The sequence below is a fragment of the Argiope bruennichi genome, chromosome 6 (genome assembly GCF_947563725.1).
Source record: "Argiope bruennichi chromosome 6, qqArgBrue1.1, whole genome shotgun sequence".
Lineage (NCBI taxonomy): Eukaryota > Metazoa > Arthropoda > Arachnida > Araneae > Araneidae > Argiope > Argiope bruennichi.
In genome coordinates, this window is record NC_079156.1 from 19,911,839 (window position 1) to 19,936,933 (window position 25,095).

General features: G+C 30.2%; 2 protein-coding genes across 3 annotated transcripts in view; one reads left to right on the top strand and one right to left on the bottom strand.

Annotated features, from left to right (window-relative positions):
- The window catches only part of LOC129971441 (uncharacterized), a 33,730-nt gene extending 29,376 nt beyond the window's left edge, over nt 1-4,354 (bottom strand). Inside the window, exon 1 of one of the 2 annotated variants that reach the window (XM_056085205.1) lies at nt 4,201-4,354. In XM_056085205.1, the coding sequence (XP_055941180.1) occupies nt 4,201-4,207 (7 nt within the window). In that variant the 5' untranslated portion in view covers nt 4,208-4,354. Of the gene's footprint in view, nt 1-457; nt 562-4,200 lie in introns of those variants that run through there. The other variant, XM_056085209.1, reaches the window with a different exon arrangement.
- Nucleotides 4,355-4,395: 41 nt separating this feature from the next.
- Nucleotides 4,396-25,095, top strand: part of LOC129971442 (uncharacterized) — a 31,256-nt gene continuing 10,556 nt past the window's right edge. Inside the window, exons 1-4 of the mRNA XM_056085210.1 lie at nt 4,396-4,614; nt 20,843-20,866; nt 21,919-22,026; nt 22,126-22,223. Coding sequence (XP_055941185.1) covers nt 4,545-4,614; nt 20,843-20,866; nt 21,919-22,026; nt 22,126-22,223 — 300 coding nt within the window. The 5' untranslated portion in view covers nt 4,396-4,544. The remainder of the gene's footprint in view (nt 4,615-20,842; nt 20,867-21,918; nt 22,027-22,125; nt 22,224-25,095) is intronic.

Below are 25,095 nucleotides of genomic sequence, written 5' to 3' on the forward strand. Positions count from 1 at the left end.
TTGGAGATCCTTCAAGAATTTTTATCTGAAAACTTATATTAGTCTAAAGGTTAAAACAAGTAGAGCGAATTCTGTCTTTGGATCACTCTTTGCTGCATTCGAAGTTCTTTGTACTGTTGTGGTTGTTTAATACGTTCGCTGCCATGGACGTCTGTGATACGTTATCTAATTAGATTATCCCTTCTCTTCGATATTTTAATTATAATAGAGAAATGGTTATCTGATTGGATAGCGAATGTGAACTAATTAGTTAGTAAATGTGAATCGCTGACAATCCACACAGTAACCAACGTATTAATAACGATTTGCTGCCAGCTAATGTTTTCTTGATTTTTGCAAGTACTGTCTTTTACATTTTAGCTGTGTTTTCATTTGAGTTACGTGTTTTCTTAGGGAATGAAGCATGATATCCACCATAGGGAAGACATATAGCTTATAAGAAAGACATCTCACTCACCGGAAGATTTCCTTGTTATTTGAAATTGTTCCACATTGTTTGAAATTTACCCTTGCTTCTCGCGGAAGAAGTCGTGAAAAGGATAACTTATAATTTAAACAGTTTGGTGAAGGGCCGTGCTTGTTTCTACTAGATCGTGCTCCTGTTTTAAAGGTTCGGGCTATGCATAGCTTGTTTGCTGACAAGGATGTTGAGGAATTGGACTGGCTGGCTAAGAATGTGGATCTCGATCGTATTGAATAACAGTGGAGTAATTGAGAATGTCAAATTCGAAGCTGACCACGATGCTTCCTATTAGTGAAAAAAATTATCAATTTCCTTTTACAGAAATGGCACGCGGTACCCACAGAAATTTCCAGAAATTAATATATTTCTTTTTTTTCATAGAATAAAACGATTAACACAGAAAGAAATGGCCTCATTTCCTTTTAGTAATTGACGCATCTGCAGAATAAGCAAAACATAAAAGGTACCTGGATGTTATTAAGTGTTTAACAAACTACACAATGTTATAATTTTAATGCTTATATAATGAATGGGAGTTAGTAATATTATTTGTTATTCATGATGTCTAATTTGCTGTAACTCATAAATGTGCATGAGTACTTAGCATATTTCTTTTATATAATTTAAGAAAATTATTGGAGGACTCAAGTTTGACCAGGGGGAGTGATCTCTCCTAAGAATTCTCGCATATTCTATAATAAATCTGTTATACCAGAGAACATCTTGCATGGCATTGGTGTACAATAACTACAAAATATTAACCTTTGCTCTAAATTTAGCATTTTTACAGAATCTCTCGCATTATCCCTGAAAGATTTTTTTAACGATCAATATTTGGCAGACAGATAATAGTATCCAAAAATCGATTTGCTTTTTAGATGCATTGTTTTGAACTGTCGGAATAAAAATTTGACACAAAACTACATTTGTAGTAACAAAATCGCATACCAAATATGATAAATTTAAGTTACTGTGTGTTTTGTGTTATCGCATTTGCGTGCTTCTGAAAGTACGTCGGCAAACGGTCACTTCTGGTGGGATTTGGTTAAAACTTTGATGGATGTCTGCACAGTAGATATTAAATCTGTGAACCAAATTTTAATTCTATTTTCTTAGTTATATAGTTAACTTGTCAACATATTTGAGCAGTTGGAAGCACAAACTTCTTCTGATTTTGATTCAAAATTTGATAGAAATTTGCTGTAAGGACAGTATGCTAAATTTCATTCGTCTAATTCAAAGCATTTTTGAGCTATCTTTGTCACAGACAGACATAATGGAAAGAATTAGTTTTTAAAATTTAGGTTGATCTAAAATGTGGAGATTCTTGAAAATCTCGAGTTCGAATTTTTTAACGGTTACAATACTTTCTCTATACTTCGTATGCGAGAAAATAAAAAGTATCAATTAGTGGGGAAAAAAACTCCGCATCATTTAGCATTGGCATTGTAGCGAATTGAATTTCAATTCGCTACAATGCTAATATCTTTTTGAATCATATGGTATTCAGCTGAAATTCTTTATATATAAGTTGTGCAATAAATTTGGCTGCGAATTACGAAAAATTGTGTTTCAGACACAGGCATTTACAAATGTTCATATTTTCTTTAATATTCAAAGTATTTATTTCGAAATTATTTATGAAAATTATATGAACTTATTAATCATTTCTGGTATATTTTCATGTATTGCTTTATTTTATTTGATTAAAACCTTTGTAATTTATAAAATTTCACAGAAAAATTTGAAATTCTTTTTTAAAAAACTTTAATACTTTCCCAAATATAAGTGTAAATTTTATGGAAGTGAATGTATTTATATTTATTACAGAATTACTCATGAAAGTAGTAAATTATTATCAGCTTTCTTTGAAACAAAATGAGTCTATACAATTTTTTTTTTCTGAATTTCAGATCATTCTTTTAAATGCCTTTACCCGAATGTTTACTTTAAATTGTGAGTACAAGTATATTGCTTTTAAGAGTAAAAATTCACGGTCAACGTGTCCGGTCTTCCTTGAAAAGTTCAATATTTGTAGAAATCTGAAAGTGCCAAGGATATATTTGATCACAAATTGTTTTATAATAGTTATGATATTTTGTATGTAGTAGCACTGACTCAAGATGCAGTTACAATAAAATACTAAATTGTTTATTTATTAATGTTTTTATAGTTATTATATTTAGAAAATTATTCTTAATTCTAATCACAAATATTTATTAATTCTCAGAAATAATTCCAACCCTTCAAATAAAATATAAAATGAAAAAACTATCTTGAAATAAACAAAGTTTCTAGAAAGCGAATTAAATAAAAAAAAAAAAAGAATTTAGGTATTTATATAAACGTTTTAAGTGTATTTTTTACATGAAACGAAACTACACTGCAAACAGCAATTGCAAATTTTACGTTGTTTGAACTAAAAAGTTCCAATTAGTAACACAGACTCAATGACGCAGTTACAAAAAAATATTAAAAAGGTGAAAGTAATAATTGATATTAAAAAAGACCAATCTTAAAATAAATTAAAGTTTTTTTTTTTCAGTCCACGTGCAATCAATCATAACCACAAAGCATTAAGATTATTTATGTAAAATTTAGTAAACAACTTTAATTTAGACTCCTAGCAAATTTCAAATTAATTCCGTCAACGAGGTGACCGTCTGTCTGTCATTACTTTTTCATGTATGTAAATGCAATAATTCAAAAACACAAGGATTATAATAATTGCCATTTTATCTGAGATCTTATTAAAATGCAGTTTTGAATACAATGTTTATTTCAATCGTTCAAGAGAAAGGCGGCCAAAATGTATATTCGGTTTTCCCTATTATATTATGAAGCACAAAAGTCATATGTGCAAGACTCTGAAAATAAAAATCTGAGTAGTTGTGCCGTTCAATCTCTTACTCAGTGTCCACAATTTTATGCGGGGGAAATGGAGACTAAGAGTATTTTTTCTGGGATAATATTTTGGAGAAACCACTGCCGCTAGTTTATTCTAATAAATTCATAAGTATAAAAGAAATGCAAAAGTTATGTTAAAATCGATATTCTCAGATACAGGTTTGATGGGCATGACAATCCAAAGTGTAGGACAGTAATATTTTAATGGCATAAAAAAACTAAAGAACCTCAATTTTCCTCTAACCTCAAATTTCATTGACAATTTATCGGCAGTTGTATATTTAATGTTGATCAAAATTGTATACTAAGGAACCTGAAAGTATTAACTTGATTGTTTATTTTTGAAAAAGAATTGGATTAAATATGTGAAAGCTGTTAAGAAGAATTTAAAATAAATTTCTTGCGAGAAGACTAACCATGAAAGTGAAATTTCGTGTAATATTTCATTTTTTTTATTGCCATACTATTCCATTTTCGACATTCTCTAGGTATTCCATTTTAATTTTTTTGTCGTTACATACCTCCCCACTTCACTCCCTCCCTAGTCAAAGCAATTCAAGTGTGTACTCGATGAATGGTTGACTTATTTTAACAAAAAATAAGGAATACTAATATAGATAAATGAAAGAACACGTGACACAAGTAATAATGACATAAAAATAAGCAATAAAAAATTTAAAATCCCTATTCTTCCAATTACTATTTATTTTGCAAATTTTAAATTTGTCCAAAAAAAGTTAATTGCAGCAATAAGCAGAATATGTTCCTAACAGAACAAGAACTCAGAAAGACGAATCATAAAAAAAAAGGTTAATTGTTAAGAAACTCACTAATCATCCACCCTTCACTACATGCTTAGTGACCAACTCAGAAATCTTCCGCAATCACAGGACCATTTCCTCATTTCGGCAATGAATTTTAAGTAACGAATGGGTTTCGAGTAACTTCTGTCCTCGTGCAAAAGGCGTGACGTATTTCGCGAATCAATTTGAGCGAGAGAGAGATATCCTGTTCTGACGCCCAGAGAGCATCGGATAAAATGATTCAACCTCACGACTGACACAGAGTAAACAGAAGTGGCCTGGGATACAGCAGACGATTCTTTCCGATCACATCGTTTGCCGTAATCTTGCTTGTGTTCTTTTTTGGAAGAAAAGTTGTTCCGAGAAGAATCATGTTGTCTTCCGCTATCGGTTTGTTCGCAGTTGTTGCACTTCTAAATAGCTTTGTTTCGGTTCACTCAGGTAAATATTTTTTTTTGTTTCATTTCATATGTGTTTTGAAAATTCATTAGTAAGCAGCGTTAAGATATCAAATGTAAAGCATAGTATGCAAATGTTCTTTTTTTAAAAAATCAGATTTCCAAATACTTTCTTTGCCCTTATAGCATTGCAACTTTTCAAAATATGATGCAATTTAGGCTATTTTTCTTGACATTTAAGAAGCATTTTTTATTTTATTTTATAAAGTGAAGTTTTCTCGTTTTTATGAAGAGTATATTTTTGCCTTGATCAGAATCAGTTAAAAATCGTATTTTTGCAAAACAGCTTTGATCCAAACTGAATTGAAAACAATAGGGATTCAGTCCCAAATGCCAACTAGTGATTTAGCTGGTTTAGGGAAATAATATATTTTTTTCTTTTATTATGTCACCTTTTTCAATGATTTACTATAGCATTATATATAATTGGTCTTGTAGCAGCAATATAAGACTGAGGCCTTTTGTTTTGCATATCAGATAACACATATTTAGAAGGCACAATATACAATTGTTTGTAGATGGTATTGTAATTTTTCCTTCTTATTTTAATGAGTTTACATCTTTATGTAAACTTTTATAAAAATGCACATATGCAAAGAAGTCAAAATAATTATCTGGTATAAGCCTGAATGTTAAATTGGATTGAATTCAATCAGGAAAAACTATAGGAAAATTGGAAATTTTTTAACTGTATTGAAATAAAATAATAATAATTCGCGCCCGTTTTTATTAAAGAAAAGAATTATATATTTGCAAGAAATACTGCCTCGTTTATTTGAAATATTGTATATGACTTTCAGATTATTTAATTCCTAATTTAGTTGCAGCTTAATAAAGCTTCTTTCGGAACTGTCCTTCATTTGATATTGAAAACAGTTCCAATATTTAGAATAATTCGTGAACATGAATCTCTAATCAGAAAGATTCCCCAACTATTCTAAACATTTGCTTAAAAACAAACTTGATAAGAACCCTTTCAACTCGATGACAAACCACTTATCACTCAAAAACCGCAGATCATTTGTTATGAATAGTAGCTTCCGTTCTGTATTTTCTTAGTTTTTCCAACAAGCGAAAAACCATTTTTGGCTTACATTACTCATTTTGGTCGGTCTATTTTTTTTAAATGTATGATTCATCATTTATGCTGTATCAAATATGTAAGCCAAAAGACTCTTACTCGTGTGAATTGAAAATTAGATTTAGGGTCCGTTTAAAAATGCTTCAACTTTCAATAATATACATTTTATAATCGAAGTTGCTTTTTTGTGGTTCACTTCGTATTATTTTGGCAAATGCAATTCAACCATCTGGAGTGGTCTATCCAAAGCTTAACTCTTTAATGTTATTATTTCCCACCAATCCCAACTCCTTTATAAAATCGTGGACATTGAACAAGGGCACGAATTAGCGAAAAGTAATTAAGAAATATTAAAGTTGTATAAATGTAGCATTTTTACTGAATTTAACTTGCAATTTTTAACGATTAATTACTGGCAAGTCAGTTATATACAAATATTGGAAAAATCGAATTTGTATTTTGGATGCCTTTTTTCTTGTCAATTTTTATATATTATAATGCGAAAAAATTTTCTCAGTCGCTTGAAATAACAAAATTGAAGAGAAATTAATTTTATCAAATGCTACTTGATGTATTCAATCAAAATTAATCTGAATCATACAGTATCAATTCTAAAATACAGTTTCGCAAAATTTCGGAAGAAATTTAAGACTGCATTTTCTTAGAATATTTGTAATACAATAAATTTCATTAAGTAATTTTCAATGCCAACTATATATATGTCTATAGTTTACAGTAGTGAAGCCAAAATTTATTTTAAAAAAAAGTGATAATTTGGCGCTGTTATAAGCAATTGATTGCCAATTGTTAATAATAGCGCCAAATTTAAAATTGTTTTCTTTTATGCATTTTTGAGGTATATTTTAACAACGATACTTGTTAAACTTAAGAGTTTTTTTTACCTTCAAATTTAACAAAAGAAAAATTTATGTAAGTTTAAAAATGGGAATCTGCACTTTATTATATTGGAAAAGAAAATCATGACATAAAATTTTGACGCGCCATTAGCAAAAAGCATTTCGAAACTTTACTACCGTTTGTAAATTTTCATGTAAAAAAAATCATAAAGGGAAAAAATAAAAGATGAATAGACTGTATAATCGTAAACTTGGTAACAAAAGTGATGTGATAAAAGCTGTCAAAATTCTCACAACCTACTGTACAATTATGTAGTCGAAACAAATTTTTATCGGCAAGCCACAAGCCATGGTGAAGAATACCGGCAAACCATGAAACACGGAAGCATTTTGTTAGAAAATTGAAGTACTTTCGATTCTTCATACTTTTTTTTTTTTTCTGAAATGGGTGTGACTTTTTATTCTTCTGTGAAAATGAAGTCCAAGTCCAGGAGGGCAAAAAGCGAGGTCGGCCTTTTCAATCAACTGTCACATCTCTATTAAACAAGATGCGAAATTTCAAATTGTTAGATATCCGAAAAACAATTATATTTTTTGTTCATCTATTGGAGCAATTTTTTATGATATTTTTAATTCTTTTTCTTCTATAATTATATGGAATCGTAGCCCTCCGCCAGGGAATATCTTTCAAATTGAATATTAACCCCTTGACATAGAATTTACTTAGGATACAACATCTGATTAAAAAGCTATCTTGGAGACGTTATTTTAATTCCTGTAATAATATAAGGAGCATTTGAGATATGGAGGCGTTTTTGTTATTTTTGAATTTTAAATTACTTAATACTTAATAGGTTAAAAATAATAGGTTAAAAATTAAAACTTCAGTAATTCGATGCACAAGTCAAACTTATCATTGTATGCGAAGGGTTTAAGTAAGCGAATATTCAACGAATGTTTTTATTATAGGATTTAACCCTTATTTTTGCTTCTTTTTTACTACCTAATTAATGACTTCTGTTTCAGGAATGTACTGTTTTATAGTTAAAAATCCTTCGACTATCAAGGTGTTCATGATTATGAGCAATTGTTATATTGCACAATAGTGTCTTTGATTGATTAAATTCCAGCTTTATAAGTTTGAAAATTTGATTTCCGTATGCTATACGAATACATCGATTCTGGAGCTAATGAGATTTAGATAAACGAAAGTGAGCTTGTTTAGTCAAATACCAGTTATTCATGATTATAAAATGATCAGTTAATTATTTATAATTGTAAATTACAATTTCTCAGAGATTCCACCTTAATTTCCGATTTCGAGGCATATCGGACAAGTTTCTTGATTGCAATTAGGGGAAAATTGGTTTAAAATCAGCTACATGAAGGATAATCATGGAGGAATCTGGTAAATGTAAAATCATACCTTTTTGAACCATGGCTAAGCGCACCATGTAAGTCAACCGGATTCGCTACTTTTTACACCACTCCAGCAGGAAGATATAAATCAATGTGCACCAAATTCGCTACATGGGGTGGAGGAAGATATTTTAAAGAATGTTCCATGCCCGAAACCTAGACTCTGGCATCCCTATTAATACAAAAAAATTTATATCCCCAGTGTTATTCGATATTCTGAATACTGAACAATATCGTGACAATTTCGTTGAGTATTTTGTGCATATAGGAAAAGTCACTATGCCTCTATGGAACGGATTAAGACTTAATGGAGATTTATGGGTGCTCACTCGCTATAAACCTTTGCTCATAGTATTTAGAAAGGTAAGAAAAAGATCAGTTATTTGGTAAGGTTTCGGTTCGGGACCGGATGACTCCAGGTTTGAAACCCAATTCCACAGGAGAGCCGCCGTGTAAGCGGGTTTGGTGCACGTTAAATCCATTGGGGCCAAACTTCCTGTGGAAATTTGGAGATGGATACCAGCTTAGGTTTCACCCTCGTCATCTGGCCACAGTTCATAATTATGATTTCCGTCCCAAAATGACCTAGTGCTTTGAAAGGGGACTAAACTAAATATAAGGGCAAGAAATAAAATTCGAACTTGATTCTTAAGTTATTTTTGCAAAATCGTATTATTGGTTTGAATAGATATCATAGCTCGAAAATAATCTTCGCCAGAATGTCAATTCATGGATATCCCTTAATTCGCTTAAATTTTGGCTGGATTTTCACTGTAATATATATATATATTTTTTTTCACTAAAATTTGAGTTAGAGCCAAAAATTGGATAATAAAAAAGTTTTTACCATAAATCTACTACCTTTCACCGTAAGACCCATATTATACCAAATAAGATAACAATACCAACGTAGAACTTTCCTGCGTGTATCGGATTTATATTCCTTTTCAGTAACATAATTTTAGCGAAGTTACTCTGCCATTTGAAAGAATTTAAACGCTTCATTGATTAGTCAGTTTATCTACATAAACGCACATTCTGTATTTTTAATTCCATCCTACTATGGAATTGCCTACTATTTAACCTTCAAAATCAACTATGAGTGACATTGAGTAAAATCCTGTTAAATGCGTGGCCTTAAACCCTTGCTTGTAAGTTCACAATTAGTTTCGGTTCGCGATGCATAACAAACCACATAATTATCTGAATTCGCAAACAATGCGAGGCGTGATATTAGATTTTGAATTCCTGAAGTATATATCCTTCACTTTCTATTCTACCAAATATGTTTTATTTATTTTGTAAAAAACATCCTGGTGACAGATAACATTATATTCAGAATTTCATATTTCTTCGTATTGATACATCTTCCGGCTATTATGAACTAAAAAAAAAATATCCAAAAACTCCTTTTTTTTTTCGTATACAAAGAGAAGTATTGTAATCATCAAAAACCTCCGACTCGGGAAATGCGGATTTGGAAAAACACATTTTTTGGAATGATATGTCTTTTAGCTAATCCAAAAACGCTTTTAACAAGAAGGATGAAGTTTGGTATGTGAACTTTACATTAAATTTTTAGATTTCTGTCAACTTTTGGACAAAATCCATTAACAGGAAGTTTGTTTCTGTATCCGAGTGCAAGTGAAATGCAAAGAGCTATACCAAAGATATTTGGTTCAATTTCTGAAATATCATTTGAAGTATAGATACGTATCAAATTTTGAACCAATTCCATTGAGGGTCGACAATCAATCGATCCACGCTTTTGTATATATATATAACGATAACAATTCACCCACAAAATTTAAATAAATAAAATTTAAATATGCGATACTGTTTCTAAAATCGTAGTTTTGTGTCGTATTATGGTTCGGATCGATCTGTAAGAAACAAACGTCCAAAATTTATTCCAAGCTTTCTTTACATACTTCGAAACATACGTGTGGGGGGTGGGCGGGATTGAAAACAAATGTCTGAGCACTTGTAGTGTTCACAGCCCTATCCAAGGACCTAACAGTTTTATTTGTTAGTATGGGAGAAAGTTTCGGAATACCACTTTTATTGGCCTTTAACTTGACGGAGTGCTTACTGTTTCTTTATGATTCTTCTTTGTTGTAAGATGATATAAACTATATGATAAAAGATGCGCTCTGAGTCATAATAAGTGAACAAAAATCTCATTTAAAAGCAGCTATATTATGAGCGCCATTTAATTCTGAGAGTAATATCGTTAAAAAAAATTAGCCTTTTTTCCCCCTCCAACTAGAAAAGCTAACACATTGAGAACTTATTTTGGCTCTTGCACCAATAAACTTAAATTAACCAATTTGATTTCCGGATACTGTTAACTTCATGCCAGTGATTAATCTCCAAAGATGACATGATAGATTCAGTAAAAATGCTATAAAAAAGTTAATATTTCGCAACTGTTGTATGCCAGTGCCATGTAAGGCGTTCTCTGCCATGACAAGTTTATTAGAGTATGCGAGAAAGTTTTGAGGAGACCATTCCCACTAGTTTCTTAACAGATACTCTGCAGTATTGTGTTTCGGCTTTTTAAGTGCGAGTAATTATTTGGATTCTAGTAAATGATGTGCATAATAATTATTTAAATAAAAAAAAATAATATAGATATCAACCTCATATAGATTAACCACATAGATTCTTAACCTCATACAACTTTTCTTGAACATTTGTGATTCTGAATCGCAATTTTTCAGGATAATCTGTATGGAGTGAGATGAAATTAATAAAAAAAAGTCGCATATTTTAATTTTAATTTGTTTTTAGCCTTGAAATTTTGTAATCGATTTTAAACTAAATTCCCAATGAGCTAACGATTTTATGATGCCATTTTCGGTAACGAAAGTTTTGAATCGATCACAAAATTTCTACCGAACAGACAAACAGATACATAAGAAAGTGAGTCAGTACTTCATTGGTATTCAATTCTGAACTATGATTTAATTTATCAGGAATCGATTGTAAAATTTGTTTCGAACAAGCAGATAACGAGTTAATAAAAAAAATGCGTTTAAAATAAAATGATTTTAATCACCAAAATTTTATCTGTATATTTTGATGCATGCATTTTAGATCTCTCTGAATCTAGAAGAAACGTCATTTTTGGAACTTTGTCTGTGGGAAAACGCAATGGACAATACGAATGTTGTTCGGTTGGTTTATTGATGTAGGAACTAAATTTGGCTAAGCTGCACCAGAACGAGACGAATAAAATTTAATGAGATCTTTATTCAAAACTTGCTGATCTGAATCAAATTTTGGACAACATCCATCAAAAGGATGCCTGTCCCTTGAGTAAAAGACAACATAACTCAAAAACACTAAACTACTTCTATAATTATAGATAAAAGCAAATTAGATTACAGGCAGAGAGTAGACGCCTAGCTGATTTGTTTATTCATGCATACATTTACACAATAGTTCGGAAACACAAGAAGCTAGATCAGTGAAGTTTGGTATGTAATTTTGCCATCAAAATTGGAGATCCATAGAAACCCTATTGACAAAATATTATTACGATATATTCATGATAGTGTACGGCATTCAGGATATCCAGTAACATTGTGGAGATATCGAGCCGTATCTTATGCTAATAGGGGAAGGTAAATGTTCAAAGAAATCCGAATACATATTCAGACTTTTTTTTTTCCCTCGTTACTTTATGATGAACAAAACCTGATGGCAAATGTAAGCTTCCAAGAAGAATCGAGGGAAATCCTGCTTTTTTTTCTGATTAAGTAGAAATGCCTTGTCGGGGAGGGGGGGGGGTATTCTCTTAAGGAATCGGCAGGTAGAAGCCATCATTGCAGAAGTCAAAGCAATACAGAGTATGGAAATATTTGCAACTCGTTCCACGAACCGTTCGAATTTCGTGCGTCAAATGTTTTGATCAATGGATATTTCCGCCATTATCATATTTTATTGCTGTCTCTTCCCTTTCGTTTATTTTGGAGTACTCAATAAATTTTGCCGGAATTGTCCCTTAAGTTGCAGTTGGGCTTAATGTTTGCTTTGATTCCGGAAACAATGATAAAAGCAATAAAAGAATTGCAACGTACGTTGATATTTTCTATGAAAATATGAGTGTTGGAAATGAAAGGAAATAGAATTTTTGTTTCGTATCTTCGTAGCATAATGTTTTGGACTTGAATCGTTTGTCTTTATGTTGTTTAAAATTCACTCTGAAATATAATAGTAATGACGTGTACACAAAAATGTTAAATATCGGTGCAGAGCGCGTGAATATAAATCCAAAAACTACAACAGTTAATGTAAAATATATTGAAAAATGTTTTTTAAGTATTTTTTTTTAATAAGAGAAAAATTATACCAAAGCAATAGTAATATCGCTGAAAATTTTTTTCTTTAAATTTTAAAGTTGTGTATTTTGGGAATTAGTACAAGTTAGGTAGAAAAATCTTTACAATTTCGATTTGATTTTTAATTAAAAATCTAATCAAAATTTTGACTTTTACCTGATGAGCATTTATTATCCAAATAATAACTACTTGCCAAATTTTGTAGATTTTATAAATATTATCTCGGTAATAGTCAATTAGCAATGTTAAATAATTAATAGTACTAATCATTAATCTGTGTAGTTAACTCATCATATAGGGAAACTTGACAATATAGGGAAACTTACAATAATTAGCTTGTTTTTACTTTGGGTAACTGAAAATTAAAATGGCGATGTATGCACCAAAAAAAAAAAAACTTGCTTTAAGACTTTTTAAAAAATCTAATGTATTTGTAAGTAATGGAATTAATTCATTTGACACAACAATTCTATGATAAAAATGCTATTCCTGTCATCGCGTGCATTACTGAACATTGTATAATGCTCGCTTGCGATTCTATGGTTTTTTCTTTTCTCGTACACGAAGTACAGAAAAAGTATTGCAATCGCCAAAGAGCTCGAACTCCACGTTTTAGGCCGTCCTCAATTCGAAAACCACGTTCTTGGAAAATGTGTTTGTGACAAAGAGCTGGACGATGAAATTCGGTATATGGTCTTTTCACTAAATCTGTAGATTTCTATCAAATTTTAAAAAAAAATCAATTCGGAGGAAGGCTGTCTATCCGGTTGTCCGAATATACGTTACACGGCAACTACAAAATGAAGAGAGCTAGATAGATAATATTCGTGCTCGCATATTAAACATCTATAGTTTAGACATTTATCAAATTTTCACCCAAATCCAACAAAGGGTTGGCCATCTGTTGGTCTGTACTTTCAGAAATATGTAAACACGATAACTTAAAAACGCATTGGTTTAAATTATCAAATTTGATATGATATTTTGTGATTACACATGTAATTTTGTCAAATTTTTGTTTCACTTGGTGGGAAAAACGTGTCTGTCTGAACACATATTCGATTTTCTGTACTGTTAACCGATGCCAGAGAAATTTTTTAATAAATAATAACGTTAAAATATAAATTTAATAAATGTTTACGCAAATGATAACAAACTACATCTAAATTAATGCGTGCACTAACTGAATTGAACACTTACAGTAAAAAGAAGTTTCTGATTAGATGAGTGGAGGCTGGGGTGCTGCATGGAATTTCAACTTCAAATGAAACCATAAATTGGAGTAATAGGCTATGAGACAAATTTATCTTGTGCAAATGTCTATTCATTTTGTAAGTCATCCGCAAAATTTTATTTTTTATTTTTTTGTTATTTGACACAAGACGCTTGTTTGCGTATTGCACTATTTTTTTTCGAGTTGCTACTATGCACACTCATCATATAACACTGCATTTCTGCAAATTGTGGAAGATTCGTATGCATTCAAAATATTGTTGTGATCCAGAGTTTGTGAATCTTTGTCTTAACTATTAAAAATAGAATAATTTAAATGATGTTTCTCTACAATGAATTATTTCATTTTCTCACTACAATGATAAATTAATGTAAATTTTATAAATATCTTCCATCCTTTAAAAATTAAGAGTCGATACCCGTAAACGGTATACGGTTACGCTTAGCTATTCTGAAGACCTCCGTGGGTCCGGGTAGTGCCGTCATGGTGGAGTACGGCTTGGGGGTCGAATATTTGGAGTGCGAGACTTCATTCCATTCCAAAATAGATTTGTAGAATTTGTGAAAAATATACTTTCATTTAATCTGAAGATAAAGTTTTTATTTTTCGGTTTATCGGCAAGAATTTTCAATAATTCATTTGATGCGACTGTCACAAGAGAAATGGAATTCCGCTTGTCTTCTGGCATTCCCCATCTTGTTACGCTGCTTTATAACATCACATTCCCCTCGCTACAATCTGTATAATAAGCTCTTACCTAAATTAATTGGAATGCATTTGATGTAAATATAACGAATATGAATTGCACTGTACGAGAAAAGATTTTCTAATGAAAGTTAACTAGGGTCTTGCTAGCTAAAGAGATGAAAAAATAAAAGAATTGAAACGCTTGAAACAATGAAATGTTGGTTTAGAGACAATAGTTGCACGGCGAAGTTTGTAAAAGTAGTAAATTATACGCCTAAAGCTCTTATGTACGGTCGCGCAAAAAAAAAAATCAATGTTATATAGTAACATGCATGTTTACTCCTGACATATTTGTTTTCTTTTTATTGTTCTATAAAATTTTAATATTAAATATTTTTTATATTATAAATATAGATTTCTAACTGTTTAATTTAAATTGGACTCAAATATAAAAAAAGCATAATATAATTATGTATAGATAAATATATAAAAACCAATATATATATATTTTCATTAAAAAATATACATATTTAACATATACATATTTATTTAACAAATATACATATTTAAATAAAAAAAAAACTTCTTTAAAAAGTTCTCCTATTTGTATTAATTACACAAAATAGTGACAAATAAAAATTCAATACGTAAGGCAGTGCTTCTTATACGCAGTTTCCTATTTTCGATAAAATTTCTATCTTTGCTTTGCTCTTAAGATTTCGGAGAAAAATACGAAACATTTTTTAAAATGTAATTTCTGATTGATATTCTCTTATCAATTTTTCTGTATTTTGTAAATTTTTTTTTTGTATTTGTATTTTTTTGTGTGTCGTTATACTGTCTATTATTGCATATATAGATGAATACTATTTACCTTGGATTTAGAGGGATTACAACTTACACATGTCCGGTTTAGGAAAATTCTAAAAAATATTTAAGAAAATAAATAAATGAAATCAAATGCCAATTGCCATTCGTCCAAAAATATTAAATAAGCGACAGCTTTTGCAATTTTGGCAGGTTTGTCAGAACTAACGATACATATTTTTTCAAGCATAAAAGTTAAATATAGAGCAATGGTTTAATGGAGTATGACTTCATTCTCTGTTTTGAGAACATTTTTCTAAATTTGCCGTTCCAAAAGGAAATTCAAAAATCATCATTCTAGTTGCTAATGGGGCTTCCTGTTGGAAGTTGACGCTTAACCAAAAATAATTCGTGATGCAAATTTTGTTCGTAACCGAGTGTTGCCAATAAAGCAATAATAAATAGCTGTACGGGATATAGCACGATTTTAGTAAACGAGTAAAAAAACAAATATTGATTGTTTTAGAATAACAATAAATATACGATAAAAATCTTTTTCCCCTTTGGCAGTTCGTTGCATATTTGTACATTTTAGCCATCTGTTTTATTTCTTTATTCTAAAATATTTTGGAAAAATATTTTTTTCCTTTAAAAAAAAGGGGGGGGGCATTGACAAGAATAATTTCGTAATTCGTTTACTTCCTTTAAATTTTTCATCGTTCTCGGTTTTAAGTTAAGCATTATTTTGTAATTGGTAATTGTATTTTCCCATATCTTCTGATATATTTTATTTTTCCAACTCTTAAAAGATCTTTATTTTATCTTTATTAAAGATCATAATTTTAGCAAATATTATTTAAAAGTTCATCATCAGACGTGTTGAGTTCATTCGATATAAATATGTTTTCAAAAGCTCTGAAAATATTCTCAATTAAAGTTTTGCTCGTAGAATCCATTGTATTTATTGAACCTTTTAACTAAAGTATTTTAGATGCATTCGTATCTCGTGTTCCGTTTTTAAACAAATACAAGATTTTATTTATTTGAAAAAAAAGATAAATGGAATATAAACAGATTAAGTTATTTATAGACAATAAATAAACAAGTATATAAATTACTTTAAAAAATTAAACAAATAAAAAAAATGGGAATTTTTTTTTAATGTATATTTTACTTCATTTTCATAGATCCAGTTTCACATGGTTTATGCATTTGATTTTTATATTTTTATGGTCATTATATCCATAAGTGAATTGGATTGTTTGTATTATTTTTATTTTCTCATACACATAATATATAAAGTATTGTCAAAAAATTCGAAAGTGAGATAATCACGAATGTTTGTTTTAGACCTCTGAGTCCAGAAAACGCATTTTAGGAAATGTTCCTGTCTGTCAATAAGCATGGAAACTCAAAATGCTTTAAAATAGACGGATGGATTGTGGCCATTATATCAAATTTTGAACATGTAGAGGAAGCTTATCTGTTCGTCTGTCTGAGTATAAGTAAAAAAGACATTTACAAAACGCAAAGAGAATATATAGATAAAATCTAGTGTATAAGTTTATAATCTAAAGTGTAGATTCGAATCAAAATTGTTATAAAATCCATCAAAGGATCGACCGTTTGTTCGTGTGTACCTTCGCATTTGAAGGTGATAATTAAAAAAAATGTAAGAAGTTAGGTAAATGAAATTTGGTTCTCAGTTTTAGCATTTTAAGAAATTCTGAAGCAAATCTGTCAAAGGTCTGACCGTTCTATCAGTTTCTACTTTGTAAGCACATAAACGCAATGACTCTAAACCGCAAGGATTAAAATATAAAAATGAAATTCGTGGATAGCGACCTTTTTGCTGCTGTACATTCCTCAACCTTCCTTTCGTAGGAACGAATAAATGAAATTTATTATCTAATCTTGTGACTACAATTGTTGTTAACCCTTTAAAGGGCCATTTTTTTTCTAGTCATATTATGTTAAAATATTTTTAGGCTTGAAATTAGAATAAGAAAAGGGATTCATTTAGCTTATTAGATAAATTGAATTTGATTAATTAATTAATTTGGTTAATTAAGAATTAAGTAACAAATCAAGACAGATCATTTTGTCTGAGATAAAGAACTGAAGCATCTAAGTTTCTGACTTGCTAAAAAAATGTGTCAGAACTTACGCCAACCTACATAATTTAAGACAAAGATTGATAAATTTGGTAGATAAGATTTCATAAGATTGATAAATGTAGTAATATTAAATTTTGGTTTTATAGTAGTAATTTGGTTGTTCATAAAAAATAATAAATAAAATAGCGTCTAAAATATATATTTGATTTTGCAGTATGAGTTTTAACCGAAAGTTAACGATTAATCATTAATAGAAAATCGCCAAGGATCGTACAGTAGATTCAATGAAAAGACCAGATTCACTCAGAAAGATCGATATTTTTTAACTATTATGCTTCCAAAGCTATGCAATTAATACATATCTACCGATTTTCTTCCCTCTATTACAAGGTTCAAAATATTCATGTGTGGGATTCTAAATATAAATTTGAGCTCTTGTAGCATTCTTGATCTTGCCCAAGGGTAATAATTTCATACGAGGAGAGGGAGTAACAACCTTTATTAGAGAGTATGCGTGAATGGTGTAGAGATGCTACTCCCGCCGGTTGAAGTTCTCGTCGTCTGATCACGGTTCAAAATGACAAGGATTTCCCAAAATAGTCCTAGTATTGCTTTAAAATGGGACGTTAATATAGCTGAACTAAACCCGCTGATTGAAATACGTGACATCAGTTCAAAATTAATTTTCAGTATTATGTTTTTTTTTTATCTACTCTATAGAATTGCATTGGTAATATTTGAAAAGAGATTTAGATATCGTGCAAAGGAGGCATACATTTCCGTTACGTTCAACAGCATGCCATAACATAATTCAAACCATTTCACCTCTCTTGAAACTCATAATTTCATAACTATGAAGGATTTCATGATAAGCCACTGACCTAAACAAACTTTCTGATGCAAAACTGAAGATAAAGGTTACTCAAGTTCAGCGGCCCATTTACTGTTATTCATCCCCCCCCCCTCCTTCAAGCCACCCATCTTGCCTCACCTTTGTAGAAGATGTAGACCGAACGTCTAGGTTGCTATAAGGGAGGTCAAGTGCTTTTCGTAGAACTTTTTTCATTCTTCTTTTAACAAAAGTAGAAAACCGAGGTGCCGGTGAGGTCTGTACTTTGCATAGAAAAGAAGTTCCGATCCGTACTTATGGGTGTTTTTATTTTTTCCTCTTCTCCTTCCTTTCCTGCTGCATAGATCTCGGACACTTAATAAATACGGAAGAGGAACTACGTTACGTTGCTAAAAATAGATATACTGTAACAGGTTCGTTAACTGCTAATCCGCATTCTATAATCGGATGACAGTCACTGCAAATCCCTTTTTTTGTGTGTATATGTATTGCGAAATAGAGACGTTTTAATTGCTTATTATTGTGATGTGTTTGTCGTTAATCCGAGTAGAACGCTATACGAACCTGTTATTCATTATTTTAATTGCCTTAACCTTTAAATTGAGTGTTATTTTCTTGTTGATGCGTCATACATCCATGAAGTACATGTAGAGCTACATTCATATGAAAACTAATTGTACATGGCATTGAACACGCTGAATTGATATGACTTACCCATCTGACCAATATGAATTTCTCATTACATGTTGAATATATTTTTATAATATTAGTTACAACAAACAGTTGATTTATGCAATCATTCGTAATTACATATCGCATTAATTGTATGTTATATCAATAAAACTAGTTTTGTATGCTTTATATTGAATTAATTTCTTCACACCATTTTAGTAGCGGTAACAATACGGAAAAATTTAAAAATATTGAACATTTACTCGAATTATGAGTGTCTAGTAATCTTGGCTTCCCCAGTCATCCGTGACCCCCGTGGCGCTATGAACAAACTCGATGATGATCACCAGTGACCCCCCCCCCATGACATTCAGCATGATAAATATGTAACTGAATGTTGGACTGAGTGATGCCGTGCACATGCAATGTATTTCTCGTACCGTATTCTACTCTATAATAAGAGTTTGTATTTTGCTTATACCTTTTTAAATAGGAGGAAAAAATGTATTATTTTGCAATTATCTTTCTGCATTTGCATAACGCAAAAGGGGGGGGGCGACTTTGTGCGTACATGTTCTTCCAAATTTCGATTATTAGTCTTAAAGCATAAATTGCAAAAATTTTGTGAATCTTTTAAGATCATACTAGGTATTGCATTGGCTTAGGCATAAAAACTTTTTCAACTAATTGGCTTTCTAATTGGTCTAACTTCGACCATTTAGCTTGAAGTGCAAAGACTATTAACACAAATTAGAATTATTGCTAGAAGGTTTTTGTTCAGAGACCTAATACTTATGGGCAGGTCAACATAATAATGCAAATTTTGCTCTACTGTCACATAAAGTTAAGCGATAATTTTGCATGTGCTGGAATATTAACCGCTTTTCTTTCAAATGCTCTTTTTGTAATTCCTTCAGTGAATGAAATATTTTTAATTTCAATTTTGTTGTGCTAATTTCTGGAAATATCTAATTTTACTATACTAATTTCTGTGCTATTTTCTTGCTTCCTATATAGTTCCATGTTTTTTTCTCCCATTGGTACATTATGTGATCAGGATTATTTTTTTGACAAAACTGATGCTGCTCATTGTTTTGATCGTTATACATTTTGTGTTTTAATCATTCTTATACTGATTGTTTTTATTTTAAATTTAGGAAACGCTTTTCAAGATAATCATTAAAAAAATCAAAGCCACTTTTTTGCTATGCCATATTCGAAGTGTACGAAGAAGTGAAAGAAAGAGAGAGAGAGAGAGAGAGAGAGAGAAAACTGCAATCCTTAAAAAATTCTGACTCGAGATTTTGATGAATATCCAAAACCTCTCTGAATCCGAAAAACTCTTTTTTGGAATTGTCCATCCATCTATCTGTCTGTGACAAAGATAATTGAAACACTCTTTGAACTAAACAAATGAAACTAAGTGTCGGATCTTTACATTAAATTCGTAGATTTTAATAGAATTGTGAACGAAATCCATTTGCAAAAAGTCTATCTGTCCGAGTATAGATGAACTCAAAATATACTTAACATTATGAGCTAGATGTCTAAATTTGATACATAGATTTAACACTTGAAATGAACCTTAACATCATTTTGAATCATATCCGTCAAAGAGTTGGCTATTTGTTGGTCTGTACATAGACATGAATGTAAACTTGTAGTAGTAAGTTTAAATTGGCCTGGGTTTAAATTACAAACAATTTAGTCTAAATTGGCAGTAAAAAGCATGCTTCTTTTTTTTAAATATGAAATTCAAAACTCATTTGGGATTCTGAAAATAGAAATCTGAGCACTCGTGATGTTCATGGCTTTGCTCTAAGTCCACAATCCGTCGTGTGTGTGATTCTGATACTCGTTAAACTTAATGTTTTGTGCTAAACGTCCTCCCGTTAATGAGACACAGAGAGAGGGATATCAGCTGAAGTATCGTCTTCGTCATTTGACCATGGTTCAAAATTTCGATTGTTCCAAAATAGCACTAGTGCTTCTTCCAAATGGGACTCTAACCGTTGCATGCATCACTTAATGCAGTTTATAATGTTTATAAACATTTTTCAAATTCACATTTTATACATTTCTAATTATTTATTTTATATTACAATAATTTTTTCTAATATTACTTTTCTCTCTTTTTCTAGAACCGACATGGCAGAGCTTTCGAGGTGAGTCAACCCAATATTATCTTCGCAATTTTTCTATAAATCCAATAATATATGAACTATTTTTAATTTCTATAACCGTATATTTCATTTGAGCAATTATTTATAAATTATTTAACATGATTAAACTCTCAACAATTTTAAAATTTCACTTGTATTTTCTTGCAACATAAATATATAAATGATATAATATTTTCACTCTGTTCGGAAATATGCATTTTAAAATGCATTAAAGTTCAACTAATCTAGTAATAGATTTCTATCTCCTATTAGATAATTTAACTGTTCAGTCACTGGTAGTGGATAATCTGGTGCAAATATTAAATCTCATACCAGCAAAGAAGTTTTTGGACTGAATTAAACAGAAAATTTTCGAATAAGAAATTTATTTTGCCTTACATAAAATAAAATCTGTTTTATTTGCAAGATCCGTAATTTTGATGAAAGTAAGGATCTTGTAAAGAATAATAAGTCGAAGCAATTAACTAAAATTAAAATAATAATCCTCATATCAATAAGGCAAGACTCTGTCCTTAGTAACAGTCTTTCAACCAATTTAGTATGTTTTCAAAAAGCCCTAGGAAATCCGAATTTTACTTCAAATGAAATCGCATCGCATCACATTTTAAATTACTCATATTGACCATCGATGATTTTTATTTTACTTAATTTCATTTGCAATTATCAGGTAAATGTATGATATACATTTTGATTATCATTTCAAAATGTGTAATTTATTTTCAAAGAGAATGCAGTAAACAAAAGAATCATTCAGCTTTTGTAATTCTTTTTATTCCATTATGTTGTTTCTATCTATATATTTTAACAATAATATTTTTTATAGTGCCATTCGAGAAAAAGGAAATATGGCTAAAATAAAGTTAATTTTATGCAAAGAGAATTATACTACAACTTAACAAAATCGTCTGCGATTGATGTTGCTTTTAAATTTATTTATAAAAAGATCATGTAGCATAAGCTGGTAAAAACTCAAACTTCGACTAAAACAAAAATATTAACGTAACATTTTCATTTTTTTCCCTCTTCACCTACAGTTACTTGGGGACTGAACCTTCTGAGTTCCAGAACTTTCGCCAAATTACCGCAAACCGAGAGCAGAGCTCGAAGTGACGGATTTGCTCGATTGGCCGGAGAATGTTCAGGTAAATGTCTCTAGAGAATAAATAAATAACTTTAAATTTTATGTTCTTTTAAGTGTTTCTGGCTCTTATATTCTATTATGAAATTCTTTTACCTTTTAGGAGGCAAATTCTTGGGTCATAGGTACATGAAAGGTCTCGATACAGCTGCCGTGATTATCTACGACGAAAATGGTTACGTAGCTGGGATACAGCACGGGGTAAGAATTTTACTTTTTCGTACTAATATTGAAGAAATTTTCTCAACAAAGTTTACAGTTTTATAGAAAATAAAAATAGGGTGATAAAATTTACTAGCTAAAATTTTTCCTGATTTAAATTTTGTCTTATCAAAAACACAAAATGCCTTAATTTTTTGATGTTTTTTGCATAATAGAATCCATAACTCATTTTCATTATAACCTAAATTACATTATATACACGTTTATTGAAATAGTGATCCAATAACTAATCTCTGAACCTTTAGAGAAAAAAATTAGTAAAATATTGTAGATGATTTCAAGAATTACATTTTGCATTATTTAACTGCATTTGATAAAAAGCACCCCTGAAAAATTATGATTTTACATTTTATGTAGTTTTCTCAGTGTTATTAGCCGTATTTAATTGAATATTCTTCACACACTAACACTTTAAACAGATGACCAAAAGTAGCCCAGTGAAGAAGCTTCGAATTCGCTCTGTTAGACGAATTTTGGACATTTTAATAAACATTTTCAGGAGGATCCAAAGGATTGCCGTTTATTGGACTAAAATATTGAAATTCAAATCTTTATGATACGGTTAGTTTTTTTACTGCAAAAGCAGGAAAATTTAAAATGTTTGTGTATCAAGAATATTTTACTAAATATGGCTAGTAAGATCGGAAGAGTGTATAAAAAATATAAATATCATAATTTTTACAGCAGTATATTTGACTTAAACAACAAAAAGTATGATTATTTTAACTTAAAATTCTTTAAGCTAATGGATAGTTGAGTCACGATTTAGACTGGACATCTTATATAATATTCAAAGTTATAATCCATCTAATCATGCATGATTAATTAAAATTCCTGTACTTTTATTCATTATGAAATAATGGCTAACAGGTTCATATGGAGGCTTTTTTTTTTTTTTTTGCTCTGTTGCTTTTTTTTCTACTAACCGTGCAAGTGCCAAGATTATCTGCTTTTAATTGCTTCCAACATTTACCGATTAAAAGCCTGAATGAATGTGATATATACACAAAATAGTAGTCTCAGTTTTACAGTTTCCCTTTAAACAATTTACATTAAATTAATTCGCTGGATTTAATTTTTTATTAATGTTAGACTTGCATCCTATTATTTATAATTCACTGGCGAGACAAAACTCGTGATTTTGACATAGACTAGTAAGGAAAATAAAATAGTTTTGTGATGAAACTTCAGTGTAACATTATAGACCAAAGTATCGTGTGGTATCGGATTTCATTATAACAGGTGTGAATTAGTAAGCAGAAATATAAATAAAGGATATTATTAAAATTTCGCTGTGATTTCATATGCAACTTGCAATGGACTTCCAGTTTCATGATCATGTTGAAATAAAATTCTGTCAAAGTCGAAATAAACAAATTTAATTTTAGAATCGGTGAATATATTTTTGTTCCTAACGTTTAGGAACAATTATTTTGCTGAATGAAATGATCTTTAACTTTTCGTTATATATTTTTTGGTTGTATAATTTTAATTTTTGTAATAGAACTTTATTTAGGTGAGAATGGAGGAATTCTTTATACCCGAGAATAAATTTAGTTATAATTTTTCACTATATTAATATATGGTGAATTATATATTTTCACTATATAATTTTTCACACAATTCTCAATATTCATTAAATGCAGCTATTAATTTCGACATGAGAATAGATCTTCTTTGTCCAACCAATTTACTTTTTTCAAAATAAATTTTCTGAAAAGTATATTTGGGCGGTATTACTTCTTATGGCGGGTAATTCCATGCTCTTGGTGGAGTAATTCCGCGCATGTGGCTGTGAGCTGAAATTTTGTGAATTAGGAATAAAAGCACTGTTTATGAGCTTCATAAACATAAATATAAATATTAATCCAATTTGATGCAAAATTTGTATATTTTACTGAAATAAAGAATAATCCTTTTGAAAAAATTGAACATTATTAAACAAATTTAAAATGGCAAGGTTAAAATTCACATAGTTTTCTCATCCGCAACAATCTTTATTTCCATCAAAGTAAATTGAGTAACAAAACACTTAGCAATTTTCAGAGCTTATGTGTCGGCAGTTTGAAAGTACAAAGCCCTGTGAAGTTGAGCAAGATTCTAAGACGCAGAACTATTCTATCCTTATTTGCCCCAATACTTTCGAAAGCTGTTATATCTGTTATTATTGCTTCTAAATTGTAGATTTGTTTTTCAATTGATACATAAATTTCAAAAATTGCTTGTAATTTGTTAAAAATAATTCTCGAATTCTTCATTATTTAAATCAGTGGCATGGTTTATGATTGTCAGTTTGAGCCTTTTGTATTGATATGGATTACTTATGGAAAATTTAAAATATGGCGAGTATAATTGCGGAAAATCTATACAATTTACAAAAAAAGATTGAATAAAACATCTTTTGTATGCGCATCAATTTCCATGCTGCGCTGATTGTCCCACTGAGAATATATTTATTAAACAGGTCTCATTTACTTAAAAATGGATAAATTGGACTAAAAAAAGATTTATTCTAAAATGCAGATGCAAATAGTTTTTTTTTTTGTTTTGAAAAAAAAAATTATCTTAAGCTGGAGTCCCGAAATTAAAAGGAAAGTTTGGATTTCATTCAAATCCGGCAATTCATTTTCCCCAAATTGTCAATACTAAAGCAAGTATTTAGTTATTAGTAAAAAAAAAAAAAAAAGCATTTCGGAACAATTTCACTTTCCCCAAAAGAATTCTAAACTGAGCTACAATTCTACCAGAACACATTAATTTTCATTTTAAATAATCATTTGATTCTGATAGAACAAGATACTTTAAATGTTGCCAAATCTTAGACATAAATAACGTTTTTTTTTTTCTTTTT